The sequence below is a fragment of the Molossus molossus genome, unplaced genomic scaffold, assembly GCF_014108415.1.
Source record: "Molossus molossus isolate mMolMol1 unplaced genomic scaffold, mMolMol1.p scaffold_m16_p_1, whole genome shotgun sequence".
Lineage (NCBI taxonomy): Eukaryota > Metazoa > Chordata > Mammalia > Chiroptera > Molossidae > Molossus > Molossus molossus.
This window is the reverse complement of record NW_023425344.1, coordinates 119,026,103-119,042,236: the sequence shown is the minus strand read 5'-3', so window position 1 is coordinate 119,042,236 and position 16,134 is coordinate 119,026,103. Positions and strand designations below refer to the sequence as shown.

The 16,134-nt window shown below is 38.4% G+C and overlaps 1 protein-coding gene across 3 annotated transcripts in view; it reads right to left on the bottom strand.

The window, feature by feature from the left end:
* Window positions 1-16,134, bottom strand: part of NEO1 (neogenin 1) — a 298,191-nt gene that overhangs the window by 18,902 nt on the left and 263,155 nt on the right. For 2 of the 3 annotated variants that reach the window (XM_036277171.1, XM_036277190.1), the window contains exons 16-23: window positions 13,070-13,165; window positions 10,287-10,462; window positions 10,066-10,204; window positions 8,022-8,129; window positions 6,408-6,602; window positions 5,705-5,737; window positions 2,697-2,765; window positions 1,024-1,171 (exon numbers count right to left, since the gene is read on the bottom strand). In XM_036277171.1, coding sequence (XP_036133064.1) covers window positions 1,024-1,171; window positions 2,697-2,765; window positions 5,705-5,737; window positions 6,408-6,602; window positions 8,022-8,129; window positions 10,066-10,204; window positions 10,287-10,462; window positions 13,070-13,165 — 964 coding nt within the window. The remainder of the gene's footprint in view (window positions 1-1,023; window positions 1,172-2,696; window positions 2,766-5,704; window positions 5,738-6,407; window positions 6,603-8,021; window positions 8,130-10,065; window positions 10,205-10,286; window positions 10,463-13,069; window positions 13,166-16,134) is intronic. The other variant, XM_036277182.1, reaches the window with a different exon arrangement.

Genomic DNA, 16,134 nt, shown 5'->3' with positions numbered 1-16,134 from the left:
TGTGGTTTTCTTCCCCCTCAGCTGGTACTTGTGTCGTGAAACAGCCCATAAGATTGTGCGAGACTCCTGTGTACCTGGCTCACTGTGTGCATATATGACAGTGCTCCAGCAGGGCTATCAGCAAGGCTGGACACTGTCTACTTTCCTCCTAATCTCGCTACTTGGCTCTGTGACTTGAGAGGTTGAATGAAATGAACTATATCTACTTGGCAATCCTGCCCTGGCATCCAGTTGGGTTTGCCCAGTAGAAGGCACAGGCAAGACACTGGAGGGTCATCGGTGTTTTTTCCCCTGCCCCTTCCTGCTGGGCTAGAGGCTGTCAGTGTTTCCATTCCCAACAGCACACATGGCTCCTGTTGAAAGCCCTCTCTTACCGCTTCAGATCTCTGAAAACAGCTCTCTCTTCTTCAAAAGAGAACTCTTACCCTTTTAGGCCTGAGGGTGACAGTCATTGTCACTACCTAAGGTGGCCATTCACTACTGCTGGCCCTAGAACATTGCTGACTAGTTTCCCATTACCCCACCTGGGACATTGTAAGAGACCCCTTCTTTAAACTCTTGTTCATCCCTTTTGAGTGTGCCACGTCTTTCCTGACAGGATCTTGACCAATAGACATTTATAAGAGGAACCAGTCTGCATTTTCTTTTTTAAAAAATCCTTACCTGAGGATGTTTCTATTTATCTTCAGACAGAGTGGGAGTGAGAGAGAGAGAGAAACATTGACGTGAGAAAGACACATCAACTGGTTGCCTCCTGCACAACCCCGACCAGGGCCAGGTACGAACCACAACTGAGGTACGCGCCCTTGGCCGGAATCAAACCTGCGACTCACTGGTCCACTGGCCGACGCTCTACCATTGAGCCAAACTGGCCAGGGCCAGTATGCATTTTCTTTAAAAATATTAACATCACTTTTCAAGTATTTTATGTTTTTACTCTGTGTGCAACTCCAAATACAGAAGTCACATAGAAACAAAAGAATAGATACCAAGAATCTATGGGCTACATTTGGGGCTCCTTACTTTTTCTGGTGAGAGGTGGTACGCCTGGTGCAAAAGACAGCTATGATCACAACCACCACGATGGTGATGACCCCAACAGAAACAATGATGACCAGTAGCATATTACTGTCCAGAGGAGAGGTAGGGCTTCCATGGGGGCTGTTACTGCCTGGAGAGAGAAAAACAGTATGTCAGTATTAGAGGGTTCTAGAAATGCATACAATCAGGCTGTAGAACCTTCATGTAGCTTCTTCTAATGCTCACCACCGAGCCTTGTGTAAAAGTGTCTCATGAACATGGCTATCTCCTCTAGATTATGAAACCCAGAGAACTGAGTTTTTGCCCTATGTACATTTCTAAGCACAGTGCGTTGTATAAAGGTGGTGTTCAAGAAAAGCTTCTGAAATTATACTGAACATTATACTTAAACAAATATAAAGAGTATGCTCCTCTGGTATCTTATGTTATACATAAATTCAATGTATAAAGCGACATTTGTAAATCATTTAGTTTTTTGACTTTCAAAACTATTTTTAAAATGTACATTCATAGAAAGCAAAAGTTTTTTTTCCAAAATATGTCTGAGATCACAAAAGCTACTTGAAAAATAAAGTCTCTGGGTTTTTTTTTGTTGTTAATCCTCACCCGAGTATACTTTTTCCATTGACATTTTTTAAAGAGTGAGTGGGAGGGAGGGAGGGAAGGAGGAAGGAAGGGAGGGAATTAGAGAGAGGAGGAAAAAGGGGAGAGGGGAGGGAGTGAGAGGGAGGGAGGGAGAGAGGGAGTGAGATGACAGAAGACCTGGGTTGTTGTTCTAGGACTTCCATAATTAATGGGCGGATCTAAGCAGATTAGTTCTTCACTGTGTCTCTTAATGTTTAAAATGGGAATGATACCTGTTTTCCCTGCAGAAAATAATTTCATTTCTGAAAGTAACTTACAAATGGTGAAGTTCTGCCCTGGCCGGTTTGGCTCAGCGGTTAGAGCGTCAGCCTGTGGTCCAGAGAGACCCGGGTTCGGTTCCCGCTAAGGTCACGTACCTCGGTTGCAGTTTGTCCCCGGCCCTGGTTTGGGTCATGTGGGTGGCAACCACTCGATGTGTCCCTTTCACGTCGATGTTTCTCTCTCTCTCTCTCTCTCCCTCCCACTCTATCTGAACAAAATATCGAAAAGTGTCCTCGGGTGAGGATAAAACAAAAACAAAAAAAAACAACAATAAATGGTGAAGTTCTGTGGAAGAGTAGGTGCCATCACTTAAGTAATAAGGCACCAGCTCTTAAAATAATTAGCAGAGTGGGAAGAATTTTTTAGAATTCCCAAACTAAAAACACTATACAGTAAGTAGTTTGGGGAGAAATTAATGATTCCAAAGCAGTTCTTTGGCTTGGGTGATGGCTAATTCCACTAGATGATTTATTTTTTGAAAACAAAATTCTAATTCTTTTCTGGAGGCATTAGTCTCATTTTAATGGATATGTGGGGAAATAATTTTATTTATAGATCCTATAATGAATGGGTTTGCAGTAATTCAACAAATATTTGCCAGATAAGTGTCTAAAGCTAACTCTATTAAATAAAAGGAAATAGGTAACATGCTACAATCACCGCACACAAGCTACACAGGCCATTTCAAGATGTCAAGCAGAACTGTGTCACCCCCACAGTAGGCAACAGGGCCACAGGAGGGGCTTTACCACTCATGGGAGGTTTGTAGTCAGATCCTAGGTCTGGCAGCCGGCTTCCTTTTCCTGCAGACCCTGAGGCTGAAGGAGAAAAAAAAGAACACATCAGTAACGACTCAACCCCCAGGTGTGACAAGTCTACTTCATAGCTAGGGAACATTTTCTATAAAAAAAATTTTCAGTCTACTTTGTTTGTGAGAAAATGAAGTAGTACATCAACAACCAGAGAAAATATAGTCTATTTGTGCAAAGCAAACTAAGGTCTAGATTTCTATGCACTGAGGCATCTGAAAGGCTGACACCCTCTATCTCCTGTGTAACTGGAATACCACTCGCTGTTCACAAGGTGGGAACATACCCCACTTCCCCAGCCCAGGATGCAGTTTCTGAAAGATGGCTCAGAGCACTGATGCAACAGTAGCTTCTCTCGGAAAAAGACCCAAGAAGACCAGTTCGACCAGCTTCTGCAGTCAAGAACTGGACTCTTCCAAGGGCCCGGCTAGGCTAATTTGGCTTAGCAGGAATTGGATTCTTTTCTCAAATTATAAAGTTGTCTTTCCCTAAGCAGGAGCAGGAAGGCGAGTGGAGATTCAAATTGGGGTCTCAGTTCCTGCTCAGTCACCTACATATACCAAGATGGAGAAACAAAGTCTTCATTCTAGTTGCTCACAAAGGACACTCTGTCCTAACCCATCATCAGGGAATATAATTGAGGCTGCTGATCTTAGGCTTGGGCCCCCTCACAAGTAGGCCTCAGAAAACACAAATATCAGTGTTTCAGAAACTCCTATTTTTGGTCTTGAATTCTGTTCTTTACATTTATAGAAAGTTGCTTGGATAAAACAAATACAAGGAGTCCTTTCCCAATAAAGCCAAGGTATCCCTCAATCCAAAGTTTGGGGCCAGAAAGCAGTATCAGACTGCTCTTGAAGAGGGCTGAAACAGTTGCAAAGGAAACGCTGCTCCTCACAGTTAAGCACAATGCCTAATGGACTGTCAGCCCTTGCGTACTGGCTCCATCGTGTACTAACAGACAGTGTGACTTTCAGTAAGTTATTTAACTATCCTTCTAGGGTCTTTGTTTCCTCATTATAAAACAGTAATAATAATGGTATTTACTTCATGAAACTATTGTGAGCATTAAATGAAAATTTAATCCTATAAAATACTTTCAATGTTCAATAAATACTAACTACTATTATTATAAGCATAATAAATCTTCCGGGAAGAATATAATCTTTCTCTTTACAGAGGCAGAAAGCACGAACTTCAGAAAACACTTATAAATGAGTAATTTGTAAAAATTAAGCTTAGCTAGAAATTCACAAACTAGATGGTTTCCATAAAACATTAGAGCTAATGTCAAGTACCTCTATAAATTATCAGACTTGGAGGAAATTAAAGAAATTAAACCCTGAAGGTTTCTGTGTGTAGTTCATTCAACAGAATAAATCTAGAGACAAATACAATGTTTTCTGTTTCCTGAAGTTCAAAACCCCAAAAGGTAATAGAAGTTCTTGGGTATCCAAAAGGGCATATTTTAGAAGTTAACTCACTGTCTGTTTTCAGTTGCCCATACTTAACACTCTAACCCCCTAATTCTGTTGCTGTCATCCCTCCCAAATGGTACACATCACACATCAAGATTTCAGCTGTTCTTTTCACTATGATTAAGTCTAGTTGGTGGAATGACCTAGCACTTGCAAAGCCCTTCATGTTTTAAGTGACCTTATTTGTCAGGTAGCCCACTTTTAAACCAAACTATCCAGAGTATCATGTTATGTAAATAATTGCCAAAGAACACACTTTGCCGATAAACTGGTTGGTTTAATTCCTATATTTCTCAACATTTTTCCTTTTAAATTTAACCTCTGAACAAGAAATTCTAAGGATTAACCAAACACCAAAAATAAATATGGGCAAAGAATTTTAAATACCAGAGGTGTGGTGCAGCTCAGAACTGCACTCTGGCTCACGAGTGAAGCCAGGAAAGAACAATGAGCAAATTTATATTCTGTGCATATACAGAATGTTTATATTTCTTGTCTCACATTTAAGTCAAAGTTTCTACCATGATTAGGGTGCCCCCTGCCCCCACATACAAAAGCACCTTTGCAGTTTTTCTAAAGTACAACAAAAGACTCACTGAATGTAAACACATTTCCAAAGCCCTGAAACTTGAAACCTCAAATTCTGACTTCGTTGCCATTAACCAAGATCCAAATACTTTGTATTTCTAGTAACTATATTCTTAAATCATGAAAGTGATAATCAAATTTATTTTTATTGTTCTTTCTTAGTATGGAAAACAGATACCAACTTTAGCTGAATTCCCAGAGATGAAGATCATAAAGCAGTTACCCTACACCACAGCAGTGAAAAGACCTTGCTGACATGTAATTTCAAGAACGGTGACACTAAGGTCCATCCATGCTTCCTAGGTTTCTATTCAGAATTATTTCTATCCTCTTTTAAAGTGAGTATATTTAAGGGAATAAATGGAAAAGGAGCTCTGAACAAAGCTTATGGTAAGAATAAACAGCACTAATTTTGTCATGGATAATCACAGTTTAGTAGGGTAAATTTGTAGTTGCTTTGTGGGAGGAGGAAAATAGGATATTCACTGAATTTGATTACAACTTTTTATTTAGAGATACTACTAAAATTCTAGATGCTACAAATTGGTATGCTTGCTCTCATCAAGGCCGAAATTGTTACAGAATTTCAGTATGTTAAAGCTAATCGGACCCACACTTAAAGCCAATCTTCTACAGTTGCAGAACTCAGTTTATTTGACTCAGTTTTTGTTGTTGTTTTTTTCCTGCCACTCTACTTTAGCTCCCAGCTTTTCAGATACCCCAAGTGCCTCAAACATGGACTCAACTCCACTTTGGCCAATAAATACATGGTTTTTAACACATGGTACTGATTTTCAATAAAAAAAAGAAACAAAAACAATAAAAAGCTAATAATAGGTCACAAAAGAGAGGAAAGGAAAGAGAGGCCATCTACTCATTTACCTTGATCATTAGGCATTTTATCAGAGGAGTCCGCTAACAGGCCAAGCACAGGGGAAGAAAAAACAAGAGCAAGGATCACAAGCTTTGAAGATGGGACAGGCAGAATTTTAAAAGAAAAACAAAAAAATCCCACAAACTTCCAAACAAATTAAGTTTTGGGGTTTTTGTTTTTTTTTTTTCTTTTTTCGTACCAACAGAAGAGAAACCCATAGTTTCCATATTTCCAGAGACTCAGTCTCTGACTAAATTTTATTCCTAAGCTCACTTGGTTCAATACTTTATCTTCACTTTCTTACCTAGAGTTTCTTTAAAGGGTCCATTTTAAAAATCCCTACAAAGGTCTAAAATAAGCCTTTCAGGTTGGGAGCCTGTGTGTGTTGAAAGAGAATCACCCATCACAATAACATGCTATTGCTCTGTACAGGAAAAGAGAATCACACCTTATCTGACTGTAAACAGCTCTACATCACTGCCTCGAACAGACTGGAGTCTGAGCTCCCATCTATATGATCTGGTCAGGCCAGTGACCTAGGGAATACCGCTCTGGTGGTCAGTAGTGAGGGATCATTCTGAGATAAATGTACACACTAGCTCATCGTAAGGACTTCTTGTGTCATTCATAATCTCCACATGCTAAAGTGATATGTGTAAGCACAGCCCCACTAAAGAGAAACATTATAAAACACTCTGTGGGGAGCCTTACCTTTAGGTGTTCTGAACTGAACAGCGTCAGACATGGGCCCCATGCCCTTTGAGTTCCGAGCCTGGATTTTGAAGTAGTATGGTGTATCAAGTGTTAGCTCTTGTATCTGGTGAGTCAACCTATTGCCCACAACAGGCTCAATAACCCAATCGTGTATCTCTGCATTCACATCTGTGCTGTAATATATGATGTAACCTGTCCAAAGCAGTTATTGGGGAAAAAAATCTTATTTCTGCTTTTTCTTTTGCAATAAGTAAGTCGATAAAGATATATGTTAGAGCACAAACAAGTACAGAACCAGCAATGGTAAAATGTATTCAAAATGCTACACTAGACATAATATAGATAAAACCACAATTTACACAGTGCCGAGCTGTGAATTATTATCTATATCAGCAGTTGAAGTAATAAAACCAATAAAAGATATCAACATGTTAATATTTAAATAATGTACCTTCAATGATCTACAATTAAAATAATACAGTTCTGAAAATCAATAATGGCCTAACATCCTGTTTTAGTTCTTACCAATGTGATTTCCTAGGAGAAAAACTCCTGGGAGATGGGCAGCAACCTTTGTCAAGTTCTCCCAGAGTTGGGGTGGAAATCACAGTGAACCGTCATTTGATAACTTCCACTAGAGGGCACTCAATCTCCAAGGTTGAGGCAGAGAGACCCACAACCACCAGCCTACCTGACCCATACAGTGATTACTGGGGCTTTAGAGACAAAGTACAATGCAATGCAGATCAAGTCATTCTTGCTTCTTTTATGAAAGAAGTAAAATCAAAAACCTAAAAAAATAGACCAGGAATTTATGGAAAGGAGTTTCTATTGAAAGCTGAAGCAGAACAATGCAAAAAAAAACTACAAAATGCTTTCAGTTTTCTTAGGCCATCCTATTCATACCAAGAAATGTCAGATGGCAAACTCCTGTTCCTCACAGCGTATACCTACATGGAGCAGAGGTTCCAAGGGGACTATTTAACAGCTAAATCCCTTTCCTCCTTAACAAGGCTGAGGAGGGCACAGCATTTGCTGTGGAAGGTTCTCCTCTAAAGTCCAAGAAAACATTCCAGGTCCTTTCAAAGGCCTAGGCTCATTCAAACTTTTAACTCTAGTTGTAAAAGCACAGGACCTAAAGTAGCAAGCAGGTCTGGAGGGGAAAAAGGAATTAAAAATCTAATGGGCCTTTTGGGCTTCAGAGTAAAAGAGCTGAATCTCTTTATTGGGAATTACACTACAGAATTAAGCAGTGTATTTTACTCTAAAGCAGGTCATCTAGTCAAAGGCAAAAAAGAATAGCTTTTTTAAGGAAAATAAATATGTCCATAAGGTGTCACTACATCTACAGTCTGTCTGTCTAGCACAACCCAAACCCATCAGACTCTCAATGTGAGTCAGAACAATTAGATGGTGACTCACTTTTATGTCACTGTGGGCAAACAGCAGCATCCACCTGCTCCACTTTTCAGGACTGTCATGACTCACAGTACCTTGTAAAATGACCAAGCTAGCCTTCAGACTCCCACTTCTCCCAACAACACAGAACTCTCCTGGAGTGCTTTTGCCTGGCAGGAACAGGGAACAGACACACATTCAAAAGCATCTTACCTGTAATTTTGCCATTGGCTTCAGAGGGAGGCTGCCAATTTACAATTATAGTCCTAGGTTTTCCCTCTTTACTCACAACTGTCACATCCTTGGGTGGAGAAGTAGGAACTACAAAATAACAATATTTTTAATAATTTCTGTCCATTTCAATTTTATTCCATTTATAAATCAAGGGCATAAGGCAAAAAAGATAGTCTCCTGACTTCAAAGAACTCACTATCTATAGCAAGCTCCAAAAAAAAAAAAAAAAAAAAAAAAAAAGAATATGCAAGATATAAGAGAGAATATCACACTTTGAAGATATAGAATTGGTATTTTGGCTGGGGTCAGGGATATATATGGTAGCTGGGCATTTTAAAAATAATTTTTCACTTAAAATTTATGATGAGGTTGGGCATGTTCAGGGTGATATGACCACAGACTTCACTTAATACATATGGCAACTTGAAGGATAGGTACCACTATCCCCGCTTGACAAATCAGGACACTGCAAATGAGGAAAGATATGTAATTTTCCCAAGATGACACTCGCCCCTAATTTGGATTATTTTGTTAGAACATTTTTAAATGTAAAATAATTTTCTCTCTCACCTACAGTTGGCTCTCCATACCAAATGTCTGAAAACCCCAAATTCCTTCAAAGAACACATGATTTTTAAATTGATGTTTATTATTTGAACTTTGCAATAAAAACATAATGTCAACTAGTTGAGCTTATTCCTCTGAAATGTAAAGCTGCTTATGTAACAGAAAAACCAATAAAATAAAAATGACTGCATTTCTTGTTTCCATGTTATGGCTGAAAACTTTTAATGTACTAGTAGGGAAATGAGCAAATTAAGAACAACATTAAATCTTCTCCTCCTAAAGTGCTAGAATCCTCCTAATATAAAACAGAAGAAAGCCTGGTGAAATGTTAACATTCTAATGAAATACATAATGTCATTTATTAGCTAATGAGTTGGAATTAAAACAAAAAGATACTCTTAAAACTGGCAAAGAAAGCAAACTCAAGGTCTATGTAATCTTTTGTGCACTATATTTCTAGCTCTCCAAATCTAAACCCTTTTCTCTGTAGAAAGAGAAACCAACTGTTCAGAAGGCAAAAAGACATTGGGGCCAAACCTTCTGGGGAGATACTAACCACCATTTTTTCATTATTAATACACAGGAAAGAAAAAATAGGAGGCTGAAATAGACAGAGACTACCAGTGGTTACACAGGTCCCCATGCTGGTAAAGTATAGGAGGTAGAAGGGCAGGACTACAAGTGAACAAAAAGCAAATAGAATCTCAAACCTGGATGGCCTGCTTTCCCCTTAATTTGCTTAGTTGTCTTTTCCCTTTCATGTTTACTTACAGACAAAAACCCTAAGGATACTCCAGTGGGAGATTTTACAAGACACTGATTGGTTTGCAAGGGAGCTGCTAGTAAAGTGCTGGGCTCCAGCAAGTATGGCACTGCAGCTGCTTGGTGAAGGACAGGTCACTTCATCTTTTCTTTCTCAAGTTTACCAGTAAAGCAGGATTAAAAAACAGCAATCTCTCACATATGTACAGTGCTTTATAACTGAGTATGTGCTTTCCTACTTGCTCCTCATTTTAATAATAACAACCTTATAAAGTGGAAAAGGCAGAGCTTATCATCCTTCTTTTATAGGTGGAAGAAACAGATTAAGAGAAGCTGAATGACTTGCTTATGATCACACTCAGTAGGTGGCTAACCTGGGATTGAACTCAAGTCTCTTAATTCCTAAAATATAGTATACTTTGTATAATATTATCCTGTTATTTGCTAATGTTCTTGTACAGTGATTAAAAAAACCATAATTCATCAGCTAAAAAAGCAAACTCCAGCTGTTGTTGCTCACTGTGTTTGGTAAATACATTGACTAACACACTCAATTCTTTCCTTGGTTAGTAAAAGCAGATGATGATAAGTATCATGATTTGGAACATGGCACAACATTAGCAGGAACTTCCACTGCCTTTAGTATCTTGCAGAGAAGAAATGCCACATGACCTAAGGTTCTGACAACACATACCTAATTCAAACGTGGTCCCATGGGCAGTCATACTCCATGTGCTTGATCTTCGACCTTTGGTTACCATCACAGAGAATTCATAGAGTGTATTTGCTTTTAAACCAGTCACTAAATAACTCAAAGTCGTTGCATTTGCATTCTGGAAACATATGATTCAAGAACTTTAGATTTAGAAAATACCAATAATTAGCTTTTCTCATCCACAGCACATGTGCCAGTACCTTGTACTTGGTGTTTGCTGGTATGTTGGTTTTCCATCGGACTGTGTAGTACCGAGAGTCTGTAATCTTCTGGTGTTTGGGCAGTGAATTGTCCGCCCATGTGATCCTTATGGTGTCATGACTCAGAATGGAAGCCTGGACTCCCACTGGTGGCATCATGGGAGTGGGGTCTGGCACTGGAGTGTATGGAGCATTAATAACAAATAAATCAACCTCAGAAATGTCTGGGTAAAAAGTAATTAAGGAGGAAAGTGGCATTTTAACATAAACAAAAACAAAAGAAAAAGGGGAATGCAGGGTAATATAATGGAATGAAAGGTGAGAAATGAAGAAAGAGAAAGAGAATCCGGAGTTAATAGATAACCACTGTTCATTTAAAATAATATTTCCATTTATGTTCTTTCAGGAAAATGTCTACAGAAACACTAATAAATTATATATTCTCTATTGTATCTGTAGATATATTAAAATTTGATAATATGTTATTATATTAACATATTCATACTTGAATTTTCTTTAAATTATTTGAAAATTCTATTTTCCAATCGAACAAAATCATGAAAAAAATTGCTTTCAAAATTAAGGGTATAATTTCCAAGCAACACAAAGCTCATAATCTGTTTTGATATTTCAGTGACTGTGGCTGAGTTTTTGGGACATGGCTTATTAATGCATATCATTGGACATGTAAGGGTCCCAGTCTCAAACCAAGACCTGAATGTCAGCCAACAGCAACCTAGCCTTGCCTTGGTATTCAGGGTATCTGATATCCAAATAGGGTTCAGTTCAGATTTGCTGATACCTGCTACACTTTTTCCAGTAGAGTCAGAGAACAACCCATTGATGAATCCCAATAAGTTATGGGAAATGCCATTGTTATGGGTCCAAGTGAGATAGTCTTTATGAACTTTAGAATTCAAAGTGCTTATCTGATAGAAAGGAAAGTCTAACAGGCAACAGACACATTCTCATCAAAACAGAGGCCAGAGCAAGCACAAAGGCACCGAGGACCATGTGCCCATGGCAGTACAGCAGGATCTGTCTGGGTTTTCCCAACTCTTTGGTCAAGTTTTCTAAGAATACATACACTGATTTATTTTAAGTTAAGGTTTTAAAATGGGTTCCCCACATGGTAATCATGATTAGCCCTTCCTATAATTCAAATCTGAAAAGAGCTGGGTCTTATTTATGAATAACTGGCAAGCTAAAGTAATAGTCTCCATTTGTGTATTTCCTACACAAAGAGGACTAAAAATAACAGAGGAACAGCATGCATTATAAACAAGGTCTTTATTCAAAGAATAGGACATATAGCACTTAGTTATAGAAAATGTATCTTCAGATGCAAAAAATCAGACTTCTTTGAGAACATTTTTTATTTGTAATAACTCTTGGAAAAAATAGCTGGGTTACCTGAGTTAGGAACATTTCCTTGTGTATTTCTAGCCAGAAGACTGTATTTTTAAGTCACATAAAAGAAAATAATTTCAAATTTGCTTTTTTTCCTATTGTAGGCTGAATTCTCTTTTTGATCTTACTTTTTTCCCCTTTATGAAATGCCAAAGCTGTTTTTAAAAAAGTTTTAAATTGTAAGCACAGAGGAGCAGAAAATGGGACTGAACAATCAAACATGTAGTAACGATGTTATTCTTGTTAAGTAAAAAGAATAATGTCAAATTTGTAATATTATATAAAGTATCCAGAGGACATAGCAGAAAATACATTCACATTTCTGGGAAATTAAAAAGAAGATTTCTTAAAATTACAAATTCTTTGATTTGTCAGTACCCATTAAAAAAGTGTACAGCTCTAATATATTACTTCAATGAACTTTCTCATTCAGACCTAATTTAGATGCTTTATATAGCTACAGAAATTTTACATTATATGTATAATCCTTTAAATATATTTTGTTTTTTTTAATTTTACTTTTTTTGGTTAATCCTTACCTGAGGATATTTTTTTCAATTGATTTTTAGAGAGAGGAAGGAGGGGGAAGGAAAAGAGAGAGAGAGAGAGAGACAGACAGACAGACAGACAAACCTTGATGTGAGAGAGACACACTGACTGGTTGCTTCCCACATGTGCCCCAACCGGGTCCGGGGATAGAACTTGCAACCCAGGTATGTGCCCTAGACCAGGAATCAAACCTGAGACCCTTCCTTGAGAAGGCCCATGCTCTATTGAGCTATACTGGCCAGGGCAGATTATTTTAAATAAATTACAAACAAAAAAAAGAATATTTGGTCTCTTTAGTAATAAAGATATCATTGTTCAGATGGCTAGTACATCTGCCTTTATACTCTTTATATAAAGCTTATGAAAAGTACATACAAAAATACTTTCCCAACCAACTCAGGTAATTAGTAAAGAAAATATTGGATTTATCAGTGGTATAGATTTATTGCTACCATCAGTAACCTATATAATTCCTCCAGATATATGAAGGGCTTTTCATTTTTTGACTCATTTTAGTTACAACTCACATAAACACAAGATGAAAAATCACAACTATGCTTTCTAGATCCAAACACATTAAAAATATGTGTTACATATCTACATAAAATTGTTTACATGGCAGGATTGTTTACATTTTCTAAAAAGTAAAGCAGGAATTAACAGAATATTCCATGTTGGAAGCCCATATTCCTTTTTGAAGTCTGAACCCTAGACTGCCATATTCTTTTCCTCCCACTGATATCTAGGGGGCGGGCCTCATGCCAACATTCTAGTTAAATTGATAGGGAAAAAGCTGAAGAACAGAGATGGACAGGATACCTTACCTGTGTGAGGTCTGGTAACAGCACTCTCATATAGGGGGATGCCTTCACCCACATTGTTAAACGCTTTCAGGGTAATCACATAGTGAGAGCTGGGATCTGAATGAAAGAAACAAGTCAAAACATTTAAAAATATTCTCACTACAGAATTTTAAAAATTCAAGGGTGACTGTGCATGATCTTAACTGCAGAGGAAATCAGGAGGGAAAATTTAAAACATTCTTATGTGAAATTATTTTGGGGTGTGAGGAGATGTGAAATGGCCTACAGGGGTATGTCCCAAGAACCCCAGTGGATGCCTGAAACCAAGCATAGAACCAAACCCTATATATACTATGGTTTTTCCTATGTGTACATACTTATGATCAAGTTTAACTTATAAATGAGGCACAGTAAGAATTAACAACAGTAACTAATAAAATAGAACAATTATAACAATGTACTGTAATAAATGCTATGTAAATGTGATCTTTCTCTCTGTTTCTGATAACCAACTTGATGGTTGAGATGGCTAATGACTAATGAGCAGGTGGCATATTCAGCATGGATATGTCCCAAGAGGGAGAGACAGAATGGGATGGATTGAGATTTCATCATACTAGTCAAAATGGTATGCAATTTAAAACTGATTATAAATTGTTTATTTCTGAAATTCTTCATTTAATATTTTCAGGCCTTGGTTGTTAGTAACTGAAACCACAGAAACTAAAACAGTGGATAAAGGAGAAACTACTGTATAGAAAAACTGTCTGGCATCAACTTCCTGGAGTTAGTACCAGGAGTGAGGTTGGCTATCCTTGAATTCTCTCTTGACCTCAACTAATTGATGGTTTAGTGATGTTATTATATAGTTGGGGCTTGGATTAGAATGAGTAAACAGGATTTTCATGTGTTGAAAGCCCATAGATAATGCTTGAAATTAAACCCCGGAGGACAGCAACTGGCTGGAATGGCCAAAGTCTCTAGAGAAGTAGGAGGAAAAACTGTTAAGTCAGTAACTGCTAAATGTCCTTAACACTCTCAGGGGAGGGGGGGATACAAATCCAGGAACTGCCAAACCTCATCTAGCCCTCACAGAGACTTCTTGATAGAATAAGATATGGATGGCCCAGGATTACAACTGGTTTCTGGTTTGGAGGTGATGCTGCAAGAAATATAAGACCAAAAGTAACACTCTCTCCAAGTGACCATATAAAATGCTGCTAGTTAGACTCTATGAAAAGAGGGGGTATTAAATAGTTGGAATAGTACTCACTTTCCTATTTGCTGAAGTAAATTAGGATGACTAATTTACTAATTCATAATATTCCTGATCCAGGCAAAATTTAGGATGGTACTTCAGAAGTCCAGGGTCAGAAATGAAAACTTGAATCCCACTGAAGTGTTGCAGGGTGGGGGCTAACCTATACCACTCATCTCTGGCAAAGTTGGGCACTTTCCCAAAGTGGTCACACTTCAAGTGGTCTACATTACTTCAAAAGCTTAACATAGCTGTGTATTTCGTGGTACACTCTTTAGATACAAATGGGTAATATATAAAGAAACCTGGTCTTCCAATGGCAGAAGGAACTGATAACAATGGACTCAACAAGACTTAGCACTTGACTGGTGAAGAAAAAGGAAAAGGTGATATTGTGGGTAACATAGGACAGAGGCAGAGCAAGCATTATACACATTTTCAAGCCCCACCTTGTTCCACCCTTCACTCTCTCCCTATGTGCTTTAACTAATTTCCTTAGTTTGGGTTAGCTCTATTCATCAAATGCAAATACATATTTCTAGTCTAGACCTTTCTTCTGATCACCAAACTTCCAGGTTAAACTGTAAGGCATCTCCACTTGGACGTCTCCAGTCTCTCTCTCTCCCCCTACTTCAGATCTGTCCCAGAGTTCCCTAATTCACAAATGGCACTTCTGTGCTCCCTGCTGCTCGTCAGAAAGCAGGGAGTTATTAAGACCTCTCTCCTCTCCTCGTCTATTATGCAAATGATCAGTCTTGATTATACCCACCTGGCCCCTCACCACTCTGCCTTGATCTCCTTGCTCCATCTCTCAGTTCACTGAGCTCTATGTGCCTCCTAATAATGGGCCTTAACACTGCAGCTGTTCCCTAGGCTGGGGACACAAGCCACCCTTCTTTACCTAAACAATGCCTGTTCATCTTAAAGGGCTCATCCCTTTAAAACTGAATTACCCTCTTGTAAATGGTGCTGCTACAAACATGGGGGTACATATATTCTTTCTGATTGGTGTTTCAGGCTTCTTAGGGTATATTCCTAGAAGTGGGATCACTGGATCAAATGAAAGTTCAATTTTTAATTTTTTGAGGTAACACCATATTGTTTTCCATAGTGGCTGCACCTGGAAACAGCCCAGGTGTCCATCAGTAGACGAATGGATAAAAAAGCTGTGGTACATATACACAATGGAGTACTACGCAGCTGTAAGAAAGAAAGATCTCTTATCCTCTGAGATGACATGAAGGGACTGGAAAGTATCATCCTAAGTGAAACAAGCCAAACAGAGAAAGACAAGTATCATATGATCTCACTTATTTGTGGAATAAAATGAACATAACAGTCTGAGGAATGGGGTAGTCCCAGAGACGTGGAAGTGGGGTACAGACGGACAATCCCCAGGAGAGGGGGTGGTGGGGGAAGAGATAAACCACAGAACTTATATGCATGTATGCATGAACAGTGGATATGGACAACAAACTGGGGACAGGGCAGGGAGGGAGGGGGAGGGGGAAACAGTGGGGGAAAAAGGAGAAACATCTGTAACAAAACTTAATTAATAAAAAAAAGTTAATTAAAAAAAAACTGTATTAGCCTCTCTAGTTACACCCCATTTCACTTTCTCATCACTCTAAACAATTTCAATTATTTCAAAAGTGTATTATTTCTAATAACTGGGATCATGTCTGGTTGATTCTCTACTCAATCTTGAGCACAGTGTCTGGGATATTGTAGGTGTTCATTAAATATTTGCTGATTGATCGAAAGGTTTGCAGGAAAAGATACTAACTTTAATTCCGATTAAGTTGTGATAGAATCTAGGCTACATCCC